Source organism: Heloderma suspectum, chromosome 2 (assembly GCF_057233095.1).
Source record: "Heloderma suspectum isolate Gila_16-S chromosome 2, 16-S_ref, whole genome shotgun sequence".
Taxonomy (NCBI): domain Eukaryota; kingdom Metazoa; phylum Chordata; class Lepidosauria; order Squamata; family Helodermatidae; genus Heloderma; species Heloderma suspectum.
The window spans coordinates 398268541-398287446 of record NC_139459.1 but is presented as its reverse complement, the minus strand read 5'-3'; the positions used below and the strand labels follow the sequence as shown (position 1 = coordinate 398287446).

The 18906-nt window shown below is 45.7% G+C and overlaps 1 protein-coding gene across 1 annotated transcript; it reads left to right on the top strand.

Moving 5' to 3' along the window:
* The first annotated feature begins 925 nt into the window (after positions 1 to 925).
* On the top strand, positions 926 to 12497 carry LOC146356599 (vomeronasal type-2 receptor 26-like). Its single transcript, XM_084830214.1, has 5 exons — positions 926 to 1211; positions 2113 to 2928; positions 7605 to 7826; positions 8934 to 9060; positions 11587 to 12497. Exons 1-5 carry the CDS (start codon positions 1050 to 1052, stop codon positions 12495 to 12497), a joined length of 2238 nt encoding a protein of 745 aa, XP_084686340.1. The 5' UTR covers positions 926 to 1049.
* The last annotated feature ends 6409 nt before the right edge of the window (positions 12498 to 18906 follow it).

The window sequence follows — 18906 nt, the reverse complement described above, 5'->3', positions numbered from 1 at the left end:
AGGGCCATGTTATATATTGTATTAGAATACAAATATGTATTTGAAAATCATAAGTATATTTATGAACATTCTTAAACTGTGGAGGACATGTGACTTTACCTTCTGCATGTGTTTGCGGGTGAAGTGCTGCCCCTATTTTGCCTGTTAGTGAGAGGGAGGTGAGGGCAGACTTCACCTGATTTACAGTTTGAGATAATAAAAATGGACCACATTCCAGGGTTGTTGTGAGTGGCTCTGGCTCAGCTTTTTAACACCCCACAATACTAGACTACATTGTATGCTTAGTACGTGTCTTGAAACCATTGAACAAATGGTGAAGTTAGTAATATAAACAAGGATAAAATGATACAAGAAAAGGGCTGGATGCGCCCAATCTCATCTGATCTTGGAAGCTAAGCAGGGTCAGCCCTGGTTAGTACTTGGATGGAAGACTGCCTGGGAATCAGGCTTCCTGCACAAAGCAGGCGGTTGGACTCAATGGTCTTGTAGGCCACTTCCAACCCTATGATTCTATTATTCTATGGGACCAAGAATGGAAATAGCCATGTTCAGCACCTTAAAGCACAATATAAATGCCAAGAATTACACATTTGCAGCCCATCCAAAAGCATGATATTCTACTTTGCTAGGTGCAGTGGGGTCTAAAGCTGGGACAAACCATGAAATTAGCCCATTACAGAAATCACATAGGAACATTGAAAGCTGCCTGAAGTGGGGATTGGCTGTCATGCCTTTGGCTTTGGCTTGGGATTGGTATTAGCATTAGGAAAGTTCTAGAAATATAATGCAGATATACACACAGAGAGATATTGACTTGAAAAGTTCACAAAGCTGAAGAAGCAGCAACTGAATATTTTCATTTCAATGAGGACAGGATTACAAGGTGACTCTCTCTCTGTGTCTTTTTTGTTCCTCTCAGGAAAGGATCCACGAGGTACTGGAACTTCCTGTCTTTCTTGTTTGCCATTCAGGAGATCAACCAAAATTCCAGGATCCTACCAAACATCACTCTGGGCTACAACATTCATAACAACCATGTCAATGCAATAATGACTTCTGATGCCTTGGTAGACCTGCTGTCTACTGGAGAGGCAAATGTTCCCAACTACAAGTGTGGAAGACGGAATCACCTCTTGACTGTTCTTGAAGGGGCTGACTCTGACATCTCCATGCAGATTTCAACCATGTTGGTCATCTATAAAATCCCACAGGTATGTGGATGTGGGGAGGGGGGCACTTGCAGGCTTAATCTCATTCCACTTGGGGTTCTTTCTGAAGACATCAAAGAATTGTCCAGAGAACTTGAGTAGGGACTTCCCCTCACCATGAAAATAGGTGATCTGGATCCATAGTAGTGTTGTAGCCCTTCTACCCCTCACATCAGGGTACCAATTTGTATTGGGAGCACACTCTGGCTATTTGTGAAAGGAAAACCCTCAAGGCAAACCATCTGATTAATATTATGTGTAATTTTGTCCAAATTCATATGCTTCTAGTTCAGAGGGTAAGAGAAGCACTCAGGGGCACCAGAGATGGGGGAGAGTAAAATATCTTACCACCCTAAGAATCTATTGTGTTCCTATTCTGGGTTCCATTTCATGGCCATATCAAATAATAATGGGAAATTGGGGTGAACAGCTGGGAACTTGCTTCCATTATGGAGGCTCAGGAGATGCTCCATAATTTAGGGCATCATTCTATTCTGAGTTTTACCATTAAAATGATGAAAACAAATATTGGTCATACAATTAACACAGTATTAATTTAATATAGGGATGGTGGAGAAATCTGCAATGGAGGGGGAATTTGCACATTTTTGCAAGCACAAATTTGCACAAGTGGGAATTCAGGCAAATTCAGAAACACACACACACAAAAAAACTGTTTGCATCGATGAGCGGACGATGGAATAAAAGGTACCTGACTACCTGCAAAATGCAGACAGAATGGATTTCACACATTCTGTACATCCCTAGTTCAATAGGCATGAAGTTTGGCATATATAAACAAGTTAAGAGGTATAATTTGACTAGGTTTCAGAAATATCTGATGAAAAATTGAAATTTGGTACTGAAACAAAACAAACCACCCTTCTCTTCCTTTCTTTGACAGATCACTTATGCTTTTGTTTCTCATGCTCTGAGTGATAAAACTCGGTTTCCCTTTTTGTTCCGAATGTTCCCCAAAGAAGGAGCCCAATACCCGGGAATTGTCAAACTGCTCCTTCATTTCAGATGGATGTCAACTGGCCTCATTGCTCTGGACACGGACAAAGGAGAGAGGTTCATGAAAATTTTGACACCTGAACTCAACAGGAATGGTATTTGTGTTGTTTTCTCACAAATCATCTCAGGGCAGCTTACAAAAGTAGTTGAAATCCGTCATGCTATGTTCCACAACTGGAGACAAGTCAATGTATTTGTTTATTGTGCAGAGATGAGTTTCTTCTTAAAGGGAATAAATGTTATACAACAAATAATTGAAGCATTGATGGAACACATTACAGGAAAAGTCTGGATCACAACAGCTTTGTGGGATATCACCTTGGAGTTAATGTATAATGATATATCTTTCCAATACATCCATAGTATTTTTACCTTCTTTCTGCGAGGAAATAAAAGGGCAAACTGTGATGATTTTCAGATATTTTCCTCGGTTATCAAGCAGTTTGCAGTGAAAGCATTTAATTGTTCATACTCCAAGCATGCATCATCTGTGAAAGGCTGGACAAGGTGCGCAGAGAATGAGAAACTAGAGGCCCTGCCCCAAGAGGGCATTGAGAAAATCCTGTCTCTAGACGGCTACAGCATTTACAACACCATCCAGGCTGTGGCCCATGCCTTGGATGCAGCTTATTCATCCAGATCCAAGAGGTTGGTGGTGGAGGGTGGAGACCGGATGAACATTCAGAGAGTAAAGCCATGGCAGGTATTCTCTTTTCCATCACAGATGCCCCTCCTGGAGCAACTACACAATTCCAGAACGATTGGCCTCTGAAATTGTCAAGCCTAACAGGGGAGGTGAAACATGGCATATTTATGGAGCAAACCCAACTGCAAAGTTCCCTGTACTGGTCCCTCTTTCAGTTCCCCTTACACTGTCCTCAGAGGACACAACCCATCACTGCTGCATCCATCACTGGTGCTGTGTAGCCCTTTTGCATCTGTACTCTGCAGTGGCTGATTCCCTCTATTGGAGTCATCCATCTTGCCGGCTCTTTCTGTCCCTTCCTGCCTTTTCATTGGCACCTACCTGGCTCCTCTATGACACCTCCATCCTTCCATCCCTCTGTCAAGCTCCCCACTTCGTCTGTGGGAGTTTAAAAAGAAGAAGCTGAAGTCAACATTTTTGGTGCTCTGTAGCACTCCGATGCCATCCCTGCCCCCTTCTTAAAACACACACACACAACAACAACAACTTTGTGTGGGTGGATGAGGGGGTTGGCAGAAGCAAGTCCTGCCATCCTTATTCTTTCACGCACATTGATGTCTCTTGCAAACTATTACACTTAACAGGCATGTAAGCATCAGCTGTGACTTGGGGCCACACAAAATCACAACTTTTCATCAATTATTTTAAAGTTATTTTCTTTTGCCCCACCCCTGCACCCCCTTGGGGATCGGTTGTTACTGCTAAATTCAAAACACTTATATTCTGTGGTACAAGCTGCATGTGTTTTTTTGTGTAATGTTTGTCGTAATTCAATTTGCATATTTTGTTATGTCTAGTTAGCTGCCAAACTTATAAACTAAATGATAAATACAGAGTCTTTGGGGATTTGGTTCAATTAAATTATTCTTCAGGGTGATCTTGATATGAGTCAAAACGGGAAAAATGATGCTATGTTTCCAGAACACCTAAAGCGAATGTAAGTAATTTATTCTATGGCTCTCTGGGCTTTTTTCTGTTTACTTTTAAAATTGTGCAAACTGTACTTTTCCACATTAATTTGCATTAAACTTTTGTTTTTTCTATTGAAAATTTGTATTACGCATGAATACAATGTGTATTAATTTTACTTTAACATTGTATTAATTTTTAAAATTAAGCATTTTTAAAAACAACGACTTACACATTTTGATGCCTTAGTGTGAGTTAAGACATTCCGATTCTCTCTCAAGCTCATAGTAAATATATAATATTTACAGTACAATCCTATGCATATCTATGCATACATCCAATTAAGTTCAGTGGGACGTACTCTCATGTTAAGTGTGTATAATCACTTCCTCAGGAATAAGTTCCCTGGAATTCTGTGGAGCTTCTGCATAGACAAGTATAAGATAGTCTTATACTTGTAGTGGACAAGTATAAGATTGTCTGTGCCACAAAGTATGAATGTAGATGTAGTACGTATTGTTGAGAAGGGTTCATTGTATTTCATATGAGTGTTATTCATTATACTCTGTGTGGGCTGACTGTATATGCAAAGTGATTCGTTCTATGTATGCTACGAGCTAGCTTTAAAGGCAAAATGTGTTCTTGGACCTGGGGAAAGGGAGTTTGCCAATGGTGGGTTGGTTAGCTCTTGAAAGTGAACAGATCTTTCTCTCATGAGGAGATGGAAGAGGTGCTCTCAAACTGGGTGAAGGAGCTATGATTGGGTATGAAGCTCCTGTTTCAATCCAGCTGCATAAATGGTAAGATTCCAGCTTGATTGAGCAGAGAGATCCTGGGAGAATGAGTTGCCTACCAAACTTATGCTCTGCCAACCATGCCTTCCTGTCAGGTAACTACGAGATCTCAATGATGACTGCTTTGTTGGTTGAGGGAAATAAGAACTTTGAGGGAGCAGTCTTATGGCCCATTCAATCAGACAGCATCTGAGGGGCCACAGAATAGTTTGGATACTGTCCTCCTAGGTTGGAGGCAGCACTCCAACCTCAGAAGGAGGAGTTAGAGATCCAACCCCCTGCCCCCTGCAGCCAGCAAGGAAAGACCTGAACTGTCTGGCCTCTGAGTTTGGGAACTCAAACTTGGAGAGGGAGAAAGGGGGCATTCCAAAGAGCAGGGAGGGGAGGAGAATGAAAGGCCAGGATACAAACTATCCTGACCTTCACCAGCCTCCTTCCCTCCCCCTCTGAAATGCCTTCACTAGATGGGTGAAAAAACCTGTCTAGTGAAAAATGCAGGGTGGGAGGACAAGGACACTGCTCCTCCCGCCCTGCATAGGATGATCATAAGCCTTTGAGTTCAGGGGCTTATGATCATCAGGGGTGCAATTTATAGGATTGTGCCCTAATTTTACTAAGAATGTGCTAGCCACCTTTTCCATTATGCTTTGAGTTATCCTAACTGTATTGTATATAGTGATGTGTTTTGCTTGCTTTCTCATTGCGAAGTTTTGTTACTGTCTAATACGGTTTGATCAATAAATGTCTATTTTGTGGTACCACTTTGTGTTGTCTGACTTGAGTAGGGGTGGTGACAGGGTCAGGTTGGAGGCTCGAGCTCAGTGGATTACTGCCAGCTTGGCACCCAGGACTGGAGTCTGTGGACCACCGTGCGTGCCCAACTCGGCGCACGCTAAGTCGGGCAAGCATGGCAGGCCCCACTGCTCCACTGACCTACCATTCTGCCCCAAATGGTGGCTCAGCCTTTCCGTAAAGGCTGATTTTACGGAAATGTGGCCATAAAGTGTCCCATTTATGCAAAGTTTCAGTTTCCCGCTAGGCAGGACGCCATTTGCATCCGAAGGCCAGCTGCAGATGGACCCGGCCGGACCCGGACCCAGCGGTGCCAGGTAGGATCCGGCCAGGTCGCACTTCACGGGGTGGCAGGGTGGGGTGGTCCATTCTGCCATGGACTCCGGGGAGGTGGATTCCAAGAATCCGGGGCCCCCGGAGTCTGTGGCGGAATTCTCCGCCATCCCTACTGGCAGCTCACCATGCGCAGTGGGGTTCTGCCGAGCAGTGTACAGTGCAGACAACAATGAGTTTGTGCATCCCTAGGCTTGAGGGATGCTTCTGAAACCACAACCCTGATTGCTATAATTTTTGAAGCCTAGAGCACTCAGCTGGGAGTTATATATCTGTTTCTGAGTAGGGTCTGTCCATATAGCTTCTGTTTTCTCTCTGAGTCAGGTAAGTCATGGACATACCTGTAGGGATGGCAGAGAATTCCACCACGGATCTCGGTGAGGCCGAATGCCAGTGCATTCAGCCCTCCAAAATCTGTGGCGGAATGGCCTGCCCCCTGCCCCCCCCCCGCAGATCCCCCCCGGGACGAGACTTACCTGGGGCGGATCGTCCGGGTGGCAGCTCCTTATTAAAAAGCCATTTGCAATCTTGTTAAAAGAAAAAAACAACAACGATGTGATAGGCTACGTAAAGATTTACATAGCTTATCATGGCTGGCTTAAAAAAAAAAAACGTGTACGCAAATGGCAGCGGCTACAGCCGCCGCCATTTTCGTTCCTCATTTTTGGGCGTCTTAGTCTATGTAAATATTTACATAGACTAAGACAGTGAAAATAAGGGGAACACAAATAGTGTAGTGGACGCTATTTGCGTTCCCCCTTATTTTCACCGTCTTAGTCTACGTAAATATTTACGTAGACTAAGACGCCCAAAAATAAGGAACGCAAAAGGCTGTGGCTGTAGCCGCTGCCATTTGCATATGCGTGTGTTTGTTTTTGTTTTTTTAAGCCAGATATGATAGGCTACGTAAGTCTTTACGTAGGCTATCACGGCTGACTACAGGGACGCAAACAGCGGCGGCTGCAGCCGTCCCTGCTAGCCAGCAGCCGGATGTCCAGCTGCTGGCAGAGCCGGCCGGTGGCTCCGCGGAATCCCTGTGGAGCAGAGCCGGCTGGCCAGGATTCCGGGTGGGAGGCGCAGAGTGCCTCCCCCCCCGGTGAGACTTCCGGGGGGAGGGACGGAGTGCCTCCCCCCCCAGCAGAACCTGGCAGAGCCAGGTAAAGGGACTTCCGTACATCCCTATATACCTGTTCTGGAAACATCAAAAACAAAAATACTAGCTGGTTGGTTAGAGAAGGATTGATTTACTCATCCCAACTATATACTGAATAACTGACAATTTACTGCTTTTAATGGTGCCGAAACTATACCCCAGGAAAGCAGCTCTCTTCTCTTTGCCTGCAAGTATGACCAGGGCCAGATTTCAGAATTCTCCTTAGGGTACAAAAAATATTTGCTTTTTTTTAAGTAAGAAAATAAGAAATCAGGTCCCTTGCATATGTTAAAATACACACCCAGGTACTTGAGTCTGGAACCAGCTCTAACCGTAGGATATTGGGGAGGGGCTATAGCACAGTGGTAGATTACCTGCTTTGCAGAAGGTCCCAAATTCAATCCCCAGCATCTCCAGGTAGGTCAGGAAAAATGCCTGCCTGAAACCCTGGAAACTGCCAGTCAGTTTCTGCGATACTGGGCTAGATGGAGCTATGGTTTCAAGCAGTATAAGGCAGCACCCTATATTCCTATAGGCTGGCAGTTACCTGTGTTCCTATGTTCCTCTGGCACTTACTATGGCCCCAAGGGTTCCCTATATTCTTGAGAGATCCAAGCATGACATGGGCAGAACTGAGATATGGAATGTGGTTACTTGTTTGCTCAATGCTGGTGTTTCCTCTGCCATCCTAGCTTCATCCCTTCCTGAAGAACTCCCAGTTTTACAACACTTCTCTGGACGGGGCATATGTGGATGACAGAGGAGACCTGACAGCTGACTTGGACATCCTGAACTGGGTGGTGTTTCCCAATCGGTCTGTTGTTCGAGTGAAATTTGGGAGCATAGGAAGATCCACAGGCCTCGGGTTAGTCATTGATCAGGATGCCATTGTCTGGCCCAAATGGCTCAACCAGGTGAGGAAAACTATTCAGTTGCCCTCTATTGACCTCTAATAAATGTAACAGGGTCAGCCTTCCCTAACCTGGTGCACTGCTTGGAATGTGCTGGCTTGGAATGATGGGAAATGCAGCCCACTATATCTGGAGGGCACCAGGCTGGTGAGGGCTGCTCCAACTGGGGCTGTCTTTGACTCCCTGTCATTTCCAACTGGCATCAGTGCTTCAAGCTCTCAGACAGAGGGGAACCTGTTCCCAGCTCTCTTGCCCAGCTGACCACCTTTCAAACTGCAGGCTACTTGGGATTTGAACGATTGATCCATTTATAGAGCAACAGCAGTGCATAGCATACGGCGCTTCACAAACTCAAGGAGGACAGGTCCCTGCCCCAAGGTGCATCCAATCTAAGATTTAACACCAGTAAATAGAAAGTGGGAGAGGTCCTAGGACTAGTAAACAGGGCAACAATCTATCGTCGTTGCAGTTGCACATGGTTAGGCTTAGTTATAGACTTCAAGAGAAACTTTAGAGGTCCTGTTGCATCCTTTCCAACTCTGTGTCCAACCCCTTAGAGTCCAGATGGATGGACTGCAACTCCCATCATTCTCAGCATGCCCCGGAGAAGAGTTTTTCCTCTCTCTCTTTCTCTCCTCTGGTTTATGAGGAGAGGCTTCAGGGAGGAGGTATGTAAACCAGGCGATTCACCCCATAGGAGGTGCATGCCAGGGAGGGAGGAAACCCGGGACCTTCTGAGTAGCAAAATATCTACTCTGCTTCCGAAAAAGCCAATGTGGATGGCTTTAAAAGGGGATTGGATAAATTCATGGAGGATAAAATATCATTGGCCACCTGATGGTTATATGCTACCTCCAGTATCAGAGGCAGTATGCCTATGTACACCAGTTGCGGGGGGAACATGGGTGGGAGGGCGCTGTGGCGTTTGTGTCCTGCTTGTGGGTTCCCAGTCAACAGCTGATTGACAACTGTGTGAACGGAATGCTGGACTAAATGGAGCCATGGTATGATTCAGCAGGGCTCTTCTTGTATTTGCATGTTATGTTCTTATTCCTGTAGATAAATTAGCCCAAACACATTTTCCCTGCTGTTTCTCACTTTTCTGCTTAGACCCTGCCTTTTTCCAGGTGTGTGGAAAGCTGTCACCCTGGATTTGTCAAGGTGGTTCAGGAAGAAACTCCAATTTGTTGCTATGACTGTGAACCTTGCGCCGATGGGACCTTCTCCACTAAGGAAGGTGATTGCAGGGAAAAGGGCAGCCTGTTATGAGGAGGGCAAGGATTCAGCCAGACAGTTTCTGTGAATGTTTTTCTTAAAGCCATTACTAGATTTAGATCCTTTCTTTCACTATGCATATTTTTTTTTCACAAAACATCACAAGAAGTTACCATGGAGGCTGGACCTGGTGTTGGGTGGGGACTGCATGGATGAGGCAGGGATCAGCACCACCAGTGTGTGCACATGACTTAAAGTGTCACCTGTACTTTAAGAACATAAGAAGAGCCCTGCTGGATCAGACCAAGTGTTCATCTAGTCCAGCATTCTGTTCACACAGTGGCCAACCAGCCCTTGACCAGGAACCCACAAGCAGGACATGAGTATAGCAGCACCCTTCCACTCATAATCCCCAGCAACTGGTCACATAGTGGTGTTTCCTGCCACTTTCAGTCACATGCACAACCTCCATGGCTAATCTTGTTATATTCATCCCACTTCTCTGAGTGGTGAGATGTTCCAGTGATACAGTGCTTACCCTGATTTGGTTTCCTTTGGAAGGAGTTCATCAGAGCCTTAGTGGCTTTTCATAATATTTTAATTTATTCACAGATGATAGATAGATAGATAGATAGATAGATAGATAGATAGATAGATAGATAGATAGATAGAATGGAAGTGTTTGTCAGTATGTCCTTGATGGACTAGAAAACCATACATCCAGTTATTCTGAACCTTTCAAGATTTGTTGTACTTCTATCTGGGTCTGGGATGGTTTGGGGCATAGTGAAATTTTGGTAACCATGGCTGACAGAGAGGCATGCTCAAGACAATCTTCAGGAGATGAAGAACAAAACACCTTAATAAGAATTACTTTAAATGTGTCTATGAGGTTGAAGCCTGCAGTACCATATTCAGTCATTCCATGGCAGACTTTGGACACAGTTTTGCAATTCGTACACTTTGAAGACAGGTGTGTTAGGCTTTGTTGTATCAAACTAAGGGTTCTTCCCAACTGTGCAAAGCTGGGTCCTTTTGCTAGTATACATATAAACATAAGAAAAGATGTGCTGGCTAAGACCAAAGGCCTATCTAGTTCAGCTTTCTATTCTCACACTGGCCAAGCCCACAAGTAGGACATGGGGTCAACATCAGCCTCCCTCTTGTATCCACCAGCCACAATACTCCATCTCATAGTGGAGTGAATATTAATAGCCATCGTGAGTAGTACCCATTGATGGCATTATCCTCCATGAATTTATCTAATCCCCTTTTGAAGCTGAATAAGTAGGTGGTCATCGTTACATTTTGTGATAGCAAATTCTATAGTTTAACTATGTGCTGGGTGTTGAAGGATGTCATTTTATCTGTCCTGAATCTTGAACCATCCAGCTTCATTGGATGACCCTGGGTGAGCACAGATTGAGCATAGGTGGGCATAGTTTTGTGTGATAAATGTGGATGATGAGAGATGTAGTCCAACATACATGAAGGGTACCAGGTTGGAGAAGGCTGGTTAAAACATTCCAGCGGGCAGCCAAAATCCACTACACCAAGACCAGACCAGATGAAAGAGAGAGACCTGGTTCATATGTGATGAGAAGCCACATGGGTGAATTTCCCTGTCAGGTTTCTCATTGCAGCAGCCACCACCATTTTGAATATTCAGGGTGCACCAGTGACACATGGTAGCATTACATTATATGAGGATCTAGTGAGGTTGGGGTGTTGGGGTGATTGACAAGCCACCCAGAATCCATGGGCTGTTTGAGGGTTGATGGTGATTTCAAGCACCCCAACAACCCACCCTCACCAAGTTCACATATAACAAGAAGCTACAGCATACCCCGCCATGCCATGAATTTTCAAAATGGCGACCAGCACAACAAAAATCCCTGCAGGGAAAATCACCCATGGTGGCTTCATGTTATATGAGAACCAGGCCAGAGAGAGAGACAGCAGCACCCTAAGATGCTTACAGAGCCAAGACTGAGCTCTCTTTGTCTCTTCCTCAGTCTCAGTCAAACTGTGGTCTATCTTTTATCTCCTTCACAGACATCACCTTTATCTAATGGATAGAGGTGTGGAAGAAAGGCATGCCTTTCCCACAAATGGCTCCCACCTCCAATAGGAATCTCCAACTTCCTCATCATTGTGGGCAGTTGATGTGACATTTCCCTAAGAAAAGAGGAGATACTTGGCAACTTACAAAGGAACATGAAGACAATCTCCAGGAATACTCCTGGATGTACTCAACTGCCCACTACCCAAACTTACAACAACATTCTTGGATTGAACCAGGGGTGGGGAACTAAATTGGGGGGCAGGGCAGTGGGCCACTCACCACACCATCCACAATCTGAATGGCAACAGGGGAGGGATAACATTTTGGTCCACACCTGGTGTCTCAGCTAGAACTGAGCTTCGCTATGCACAGTGCTTCCCCACATTGGGAATTTCATTTAACAGGAGAAAATATATTTGATGGAAAGAAAAAGCACTGAGATTGTGAAGGATGCAAATGAGATGTTGCTCTTGCTTTTTACAGATGCAGATCTTTGCACCAAATGTCCAGATGATCAGCATCCAAATAAGGACCGAGATCAATGCATCCCCAAGGAAATTACCTTCCTGTCCTTTGAAGAACCTTTGGGGATCATCTTAACTTCTTTTGCCCTATTCTTGTTCTTAACCACAAGCACTGTGTTAGGAATCTTCATTAAATTCCTAGAAACCCCAATAGTCAAAGCCAACAACCGGGACATCTCCTATGTTCTTCTCATCTCCCTCCTGCTTTCCTTCTTGTCCTCCTTCCTGTTCATTGGCCAGCCAGGGAAAGTTACCTGCCTCCTCCGACAAACAGCCTTCAGTATCATCTTCTCGGTTGCCATTTCTTCTCTCTTGGCTAAAACGATCACTGTGGTGCTGGCCTTCCTGGCCACAAAGCCAGGGAACAGTGTGAGGAAATGGCTGGGAAAGGGTCTGGCCAACACCATTGTCTTTTCCTGTTCCAGTATTCAAGCTGGCATTTGTACTCTCTGGCTAAGCATCTCTCCCCCATTCCCTGACTCTGATATGCACTCCCAGCCTGGACACATCATCCTGCAATGCCACCAAGGATCTATTACCATGTTTTATAGTGGCCTTGGCTACATGGGCTTCCTGGCTGCCGTCTGCTTCACGGTGGCTTTCCTAGCCAGGAAGCTGCCTGGGGCCTTCAATGAAGCCAAGCTGATCACCTTCAGCATGCTGGTCTTCTGCAGTGTTTGGGTGTCCTTTGTGCCCACCTACCTGAGCACCAAGGGGAAATACATGGTAGCCGTGCAGGTCTTCTCTATCTTGGCCTCCAGTGCTGGATTACTGGGCTGCATCTTTCTTCCCAAGTGCTACATTATTATACTGAAGCCTGATCTAAATGCAAAGGACCATCTCGTGATGAAAACCAAAGTGCAAATCTGATTTGTATTGCTACTGAACAGCCAGATATTCCGCTACTTTTGACATGGTAGTCTTTGCTTTGCAAAAAAAAAATAAAAATGTTTCATTCCACATTCAGAAAAGCAGTGGGGAAAGAAAACATTTCTTTGTCATTTCAACTGTGCTAGTTATGTTTTTTATTTGAACTGTTGTACTCTGGGTTTTAATGCTTCCTTTTTTTAAATTGTTCTGACATTTTACCAATGTAAAATACTTTGGGGGCCATTTTCAGAAAAGACAGATAGTATAAAATGATTTCGATAGATTAGATAGATAGATAGATAGATAGATAGATAGATGCACGCACGCACGCACGCACGCACTAAAGCACCATGTCTGGCACTCAGGGTGGATATGTATACATGAACTGTATCCATCATCCATCACCCCTCTCCAGTAGGCCTATGGTACTCCAGACTTCATCTCTCAAACCATTCCCTCCACCCCCCTGGATGAGGCAAGGGAATTGCACAATACAAGCCTTTCCTGCAAGCATGTGTTACAGATTACCTTTAAGATAACCTCATTTGGGGGCTTTCCTTATGTCCATTCCTCCCTCTGGTCCTTGGGTGGTGTGTGTGTGTGTGTGTGTGTGTGTGTGTGTGTTGGGGGGAATAAATGTAGGAAAGGTGTGCTGCTTCTGCTGAAGAGATTGATGTGTTTCAAACTTATGATCTGAGGATTTGATTGTGGGTGGGTGCGTGGGTGGGGAGAAACAGATTACACACAGAATGTTTAATTGCAACACCAAGACAGGTGACACAGAATGGTGTTCTGAATGAATGACACAGAATGACACAGGAGCCCAGGACTCTTCTCCATCCCAAGCTCTTTCTGGACTCATGGGAGACCACGTCACCTTGCCCTCTCCAGTAGGCATTGAGGAAAAGCTCCAAGGCTGCAGACGTTTCTTTGCACAGCATGAGCACTTAGGGAATTTAGAGCTTTAGAAATTTCTGCTCTTCCTTGCACCAACACAGAGCAAGCAAGATAAACATTTTTCTTTCTAAAATGCTCCCCAAATCCCATTTGTTCTATGCAAAAAAAAGCTTTTTGCAAAGAAGCTTCTGCAACCCCGGAGTTCTTCCTGAATTCCTACTGGACAGTGCGAGGTCATGTGGTCTCATAGGAATTCAAGAAGTGCTGCCAGGCTGGAGAAGCCTCCCCTGCTGGAGGCATTTTTCAAGTAACCCCCTCCAACAGGAAGATCGTTAAGTCACCTCCCAAACTTAAAAAGGTATGTGTAAACCTTGTCCCCCTCCCCAAGGAGAAAATTATCTCAAATTCTCCCCTCCCTGCGAAACAGGAAGAAAAAACAATGCCTTTTTTTTCAGGGAGAGGAAAAAAAATCCCCCAAATAGGGGGCACGACTCAGCACAGCACTAGCAGCTCTCTCTGTGTGTCTCTGTCTCTCTCTTCCTCCTCTCTCCTCCCCCCTCCATCCTGGGTAGCTGCTGATTTCTCTTGAAGTTACTGGTGTTAGGTGCAAGAGGTACTGCAAGACCAACATTCTTCAAGCCTCCCCCACAGTCTCTGGATGTCCCCCGTCCCACCGCCACCAGAATTTGAATACTGAATTTCCCAGAGGGATAAAGGTCGATACATCTCCATTGAAGTCTTGGTCTTACTGTGGTCCTTCTTGCGGCATCATACAGACAATCCTGTCCAGCTTCCAGCCCCAGCACCACTCGGAGCTTGCCATGGTGCTGATCTCTTTCCATCTTGTTTACTGAGAAACCTGATCTAACCTGATCCCTGCTCAAGAGCTCATCCATCGCAGAACCCCACAACCCAAGTTATATCACATCCTCAAATGGTAGAGGCCTGGGGACCAAATTCCCAGTTGGACAAGCCCACATCCCCTGTTCCCACCCCTTTTTCCTCAACCACCAATGCTTTTGTGGCTTTCTGGCTTATGTGGAGTCCCTCCCCCCCTTCTAAAAGGTCAAAATGCCTCTCCTAAGTCTCAGTTACTGGCGATAAAAACTTTAAGCTAATAATATGCAGATATCTTGGCCCTGCCCCTTTTGCCACTCCCACCACTTGAATGTTGGACACCCCCATTTTAAAGCCTGGATGCAGGCAGGCCAAAACTGCCCCTGATCCTTCTGCTCAGAGGAGATTCTGCCTATTTCCATAGAGCCATCACAATTTCTTCTTCTCCTGGGCCCATCGTTCCACAACCTGTACACACTTTGTGAGCACAACTGCCTGGCTGCATCTCAGACTCCAGGCAGCAAAAACATCCTCCCTTCCAGGAAAGACAGGCCTGCTGGTGAACCAGAGCTTTACCCCTTCCTTATATGCCCTCAGTCCCCCACCCGTGAACCCCTCAAAAAGGGACCTGAGCAACTTCCAGCCGGAGCCAAGTTGTCTTTAGGGATGGCCGAGAATTCCACCATGGATTTCAGTGAGGCTGAATGCACTGGCATTCAGCCCCCCAAAATCCATGGCAGAACAGCCTGCCCCCCTGCCCTCCTGTGTATCCCTCCCCCCGGCACGAGACTTACCTGGGGTGGATGTTCCAGATGACGGCGGCTCCAGCGGCGACTTCGGCGGCGGCAGTGGCGGCTGGTCTTCCGACTGGCTGCCACTACCGCCATTTGCAGTCTGGTGTGATTTTTTTTGTAAAGACTTACGTAGCCTATCACGTCTGGGTAAAAATAAAAAACGGCGTACGGCTACGGTGGCCACCGTTTGCGTTCCTTATTTTTTGCCGTTTTAGTTTACGTAAATATTTACATATTACAGCAAAAATAAAGGGGAACGCAAATAGTGCAGTGGGCGCTATTTGCATTCCTTTTTGATTTGCCGTTTTGGCCTACGTAAAAATGTACGTAGACTAAAATGGTGAAAAATAAGGAACGCAAATGGCGGACACCGTAACCGCCACCATTTGCGTACGCCATTGTGTTTTTTTTACCCAGACGTGATAGGCTACGTAAGTCTTTACGTAGCCTATCACAGTTAAATACAGGGACGCAAATGGCAGCAGCTATGGCAGCTGCTATTTGCATCCCTGCCTCCCAGTGGCCAGAAGTCCAGCTGCGGGCGGAGCCAGCCAGCGGCTCCACGGAATCCCCGTAGAGCGGAGCCGGTCGGGCAGGACTCTGGGGGGAGCGATGGAGCGCCTCCCCCCAATGAGGATTCTGGGGGGAGGAACGGAGCACCTCCCCCACACACCGCGTAGCAGATCCGCAAAACGGTAAGTGACTTTTGTACATCCCTAGTTGTCTTTGCAGTGACCTGCAGAGCTCCGCAGGTTGCTTATCTTAAACAGCTATGAAAAGGTTGAGAAACCTTTTAAAATTCCCCTGGAATTAAAAGGGGAATCTGACAGTACCATCCAGTTGAAATCTTGGAAGAACAGCTGGTTTTGCAATGTGGCAGAAGGGCTGCAATATAAGGTCAGTGGCCAGAGTATCATCTACTGAACGCTGTTTGAAACTCCTAGCAATTAGGAGACTACAAGACTGACAAGTTTCAAAAGAAATTTGTGAATTTAAACTACCAGCAATATCTGGGGACTGGTACTTAAATCTAATTAAATATTTGTTTTTTTTCTGTTTCTGCAATTATACTTGCTTGTTATGCTTCTCGAAGTGGAGGATGGCAGTAGCGAAGGGAAAGACAAAAGTTCTGGGAACGCCACCTTCCCCCCCCCCAGTTGCTCCCCTGGCAAAGATTTCCAGAAATGCCAGAGCTGAAGAGGAGCTGCTTGCTTTGATAAAAAAATATGTCTTCTCAGCTATCAATCGAGGACTCAATCACTGCCCTTCAAGGGGCTGTGGATTTAATTAATATCTCTCTTCAAAAATGGAAACAAGGGTTAATGTGCTTGAAGATCAAGTTACTGCTCAGAAAACCCCTATGCAAGCTTCTCACAATACTTTGTCTGCTCAAATCTCTCAATTGGAGGCTTTCACACGCAGAGTGAACCTTCGTATTCTTGGTATTAAAGTCTTCGCAGCTGATGTATGTTTGGCTGAATTTATGGATAAACTTTTGCATGAGTTATTGGTTTCCATCTGATTTTCTACTGGATATTGAGCATGCATATCATGTTCCTGGCTCAATACGAGGCTAGGGATGGGGGAGAATTTCTCCCCGAAACGTCGGGGGGGCGAGTGCCAACGCATTCTGTCCTCCAAAGGTTGTTTGGGGAGAAATTCTCCACCCCCCCGCCCCACGCCCCCCCCGGGACGGGACTTACCTTTCACGAATGTCCCTCCCGGCGGCAGGTCCCGGCGGCGGTTTGGCAGGTCTTCGTCAAGGGCGGGGGCGGCAGCCGGTCTTTCGACCGGCTCCCGCCGCTGCCATTACAACAAAAGTAAAAAAAAAAAAACGCCCCTGTGATAGACTACGTAACGATTAACGTAGCCTATCACGGCTAGATTTGCAAAGTCAGCCATGACTTTGTCACATTAATCGTCACGTAGCCTATCATGGGTGACTTTTTTTTAAAAAAAAGTGCGTACGGCTAATGGCGGCCCCCATAGGGAGCCGCCATTCGAGTTCCTTATTTGGTCCCTGTAGTCTACATAAAGATTTACGTAGACTACGGCGAAAATAAGGGCAACGCAAATAACGTTGCCCTTATTTTCGCCGTAGTCTACGTAAATCTTTACGTAGACTACAGGGACCAAATAAGGAACGTGAATGGCGGCTCCCTATAGGGGCCGCCATTTGGTACGCGCTTTTTTTTTTTTTTTTCAAAGTCACCAATGATAGGCTATGTGACAATTAACGTAGCCTATCACGGCTGACTTTGCAGATCTAGCCGTGATAGGCTATGTTAATCATTACATAGCCTATCAGAGGGGCTTTTTTTTTTTTCTTTTGAAGTTCGTGGCCAGGGAGACGGGGCGCTTCTCCCCGGCCTGAATTTCGGCCGGGCGAGGCGGGAAGCCTCCCCACCTGGCCTGAACTTTGGGGGGAGCAGCGAACTGCCTCCCCCCCATCGCTAAGCAAGCTGCGAGACCAGGTAAGTGACTTTCCTACACTCCTATACGAGGCACCAAAGGGACTTCTCTGGGCCTTATGTTGTTCAGTTTTCACAAGTTTCTAGAAAATATTATCTTCTGTGTCTGGCTAGAGAAACAAGTGAGGTGGGGATCAGCAAATGACAAGATTATGCTCTTTCCTGATTATACCAAAGAAATTGCTGACAGAAGAAGGCAATTCACCAAAGCGAGAAGTTTGGCAAAGCAAAATAACCTGCAATATCATATATCCTGCTACATTTTGCATTTTTTTTGAAGGTCAGATGAAATATTTGGGTTTCTTTCTTTGGGATATTTGGGTTGCTTTCATTGAAGCTTAGTGTGTGTGTTTTTCTTGCTTGCTTGCTTTTCTCTCTCTCCTTCTTTTGCTTTCCTCCTTTTCTCTCTCCCCCTGCCCCCCAGAATACTGTAATGTTGGAAACGGAAGATTTTGACTATGTTGTTGGTATTGTTTATTTCACTTATAAAAAATAAAAGAAATATAGATTTTTTTTTTAAAAAAAAGGGGGAACTGAGCAACAAACGTTGCCCACTGCTGCTCACATCTGTGAAGAGATTCCTCTGGTCCTGGAAATATAAAGCCAAGCTGAGGGCTGAAATGAACATTGTGTACTTGGACTTGATCCAGTTGTAGCTGCTGTTGTACTTTCTCCAAAGCGGATGGGGGTGCATTTTTATAAGGGCCATGGTCTGAGGAGAGAAGCATTCCAAAGTTTGCTCCTCCGTCCATCCATCCATCCACCCTGACCCTGACCTTTGAGCTTTTCTCTGATGGGAAAAGTGTCCAAATGTGTGCTTCCCCCCCCCTCCACCCAGGACAGAAAACTGTTTCAGCTGGGGGCATGGGGGGGGGGAGGCACTGAGTAGGAAATCAGCACAGGGAAAGGATTAACTCTCAGTTGTGGTTCCTCAAGAATGGACTACATCTCCAAAGGGTTGCACTGCCCATTACATATTTTCACAGACACATCCATTGCCCCTTCCCTACAACTCATGGTAGGTGACAATGTTCTAATTCTTCTACCTTTTGTGCAGATGGCAGCCCTAGGAAGTGGAGATGCCAGCAGCTGAACCTCCTGAGACCTTTTGTGAGCTATCAAAGAGAGAAAGGGAGAAGGGAGGGGGAATAAACCATTTTTTGCTGGTTCCCATTTATATCCTAAAGAGGAGACACTGCTGGTCAGAGGAGACAATACTGGGCTGGATTTAGCCGTTACCTGGATTTAGCAAGCAGCTTCAAGATTAATCCATTGTAATAAATAACCTACAAGACTACCTGGATTCCAGCTACTGTGAAGGTGTTTCATTGCTAATGTTCAAGCCAAGTTCCCCTCCCCTCATCCTCTTAGCCCAAGTCTCAAGTGTGTGGAGCCACACTGCTGAGTTCT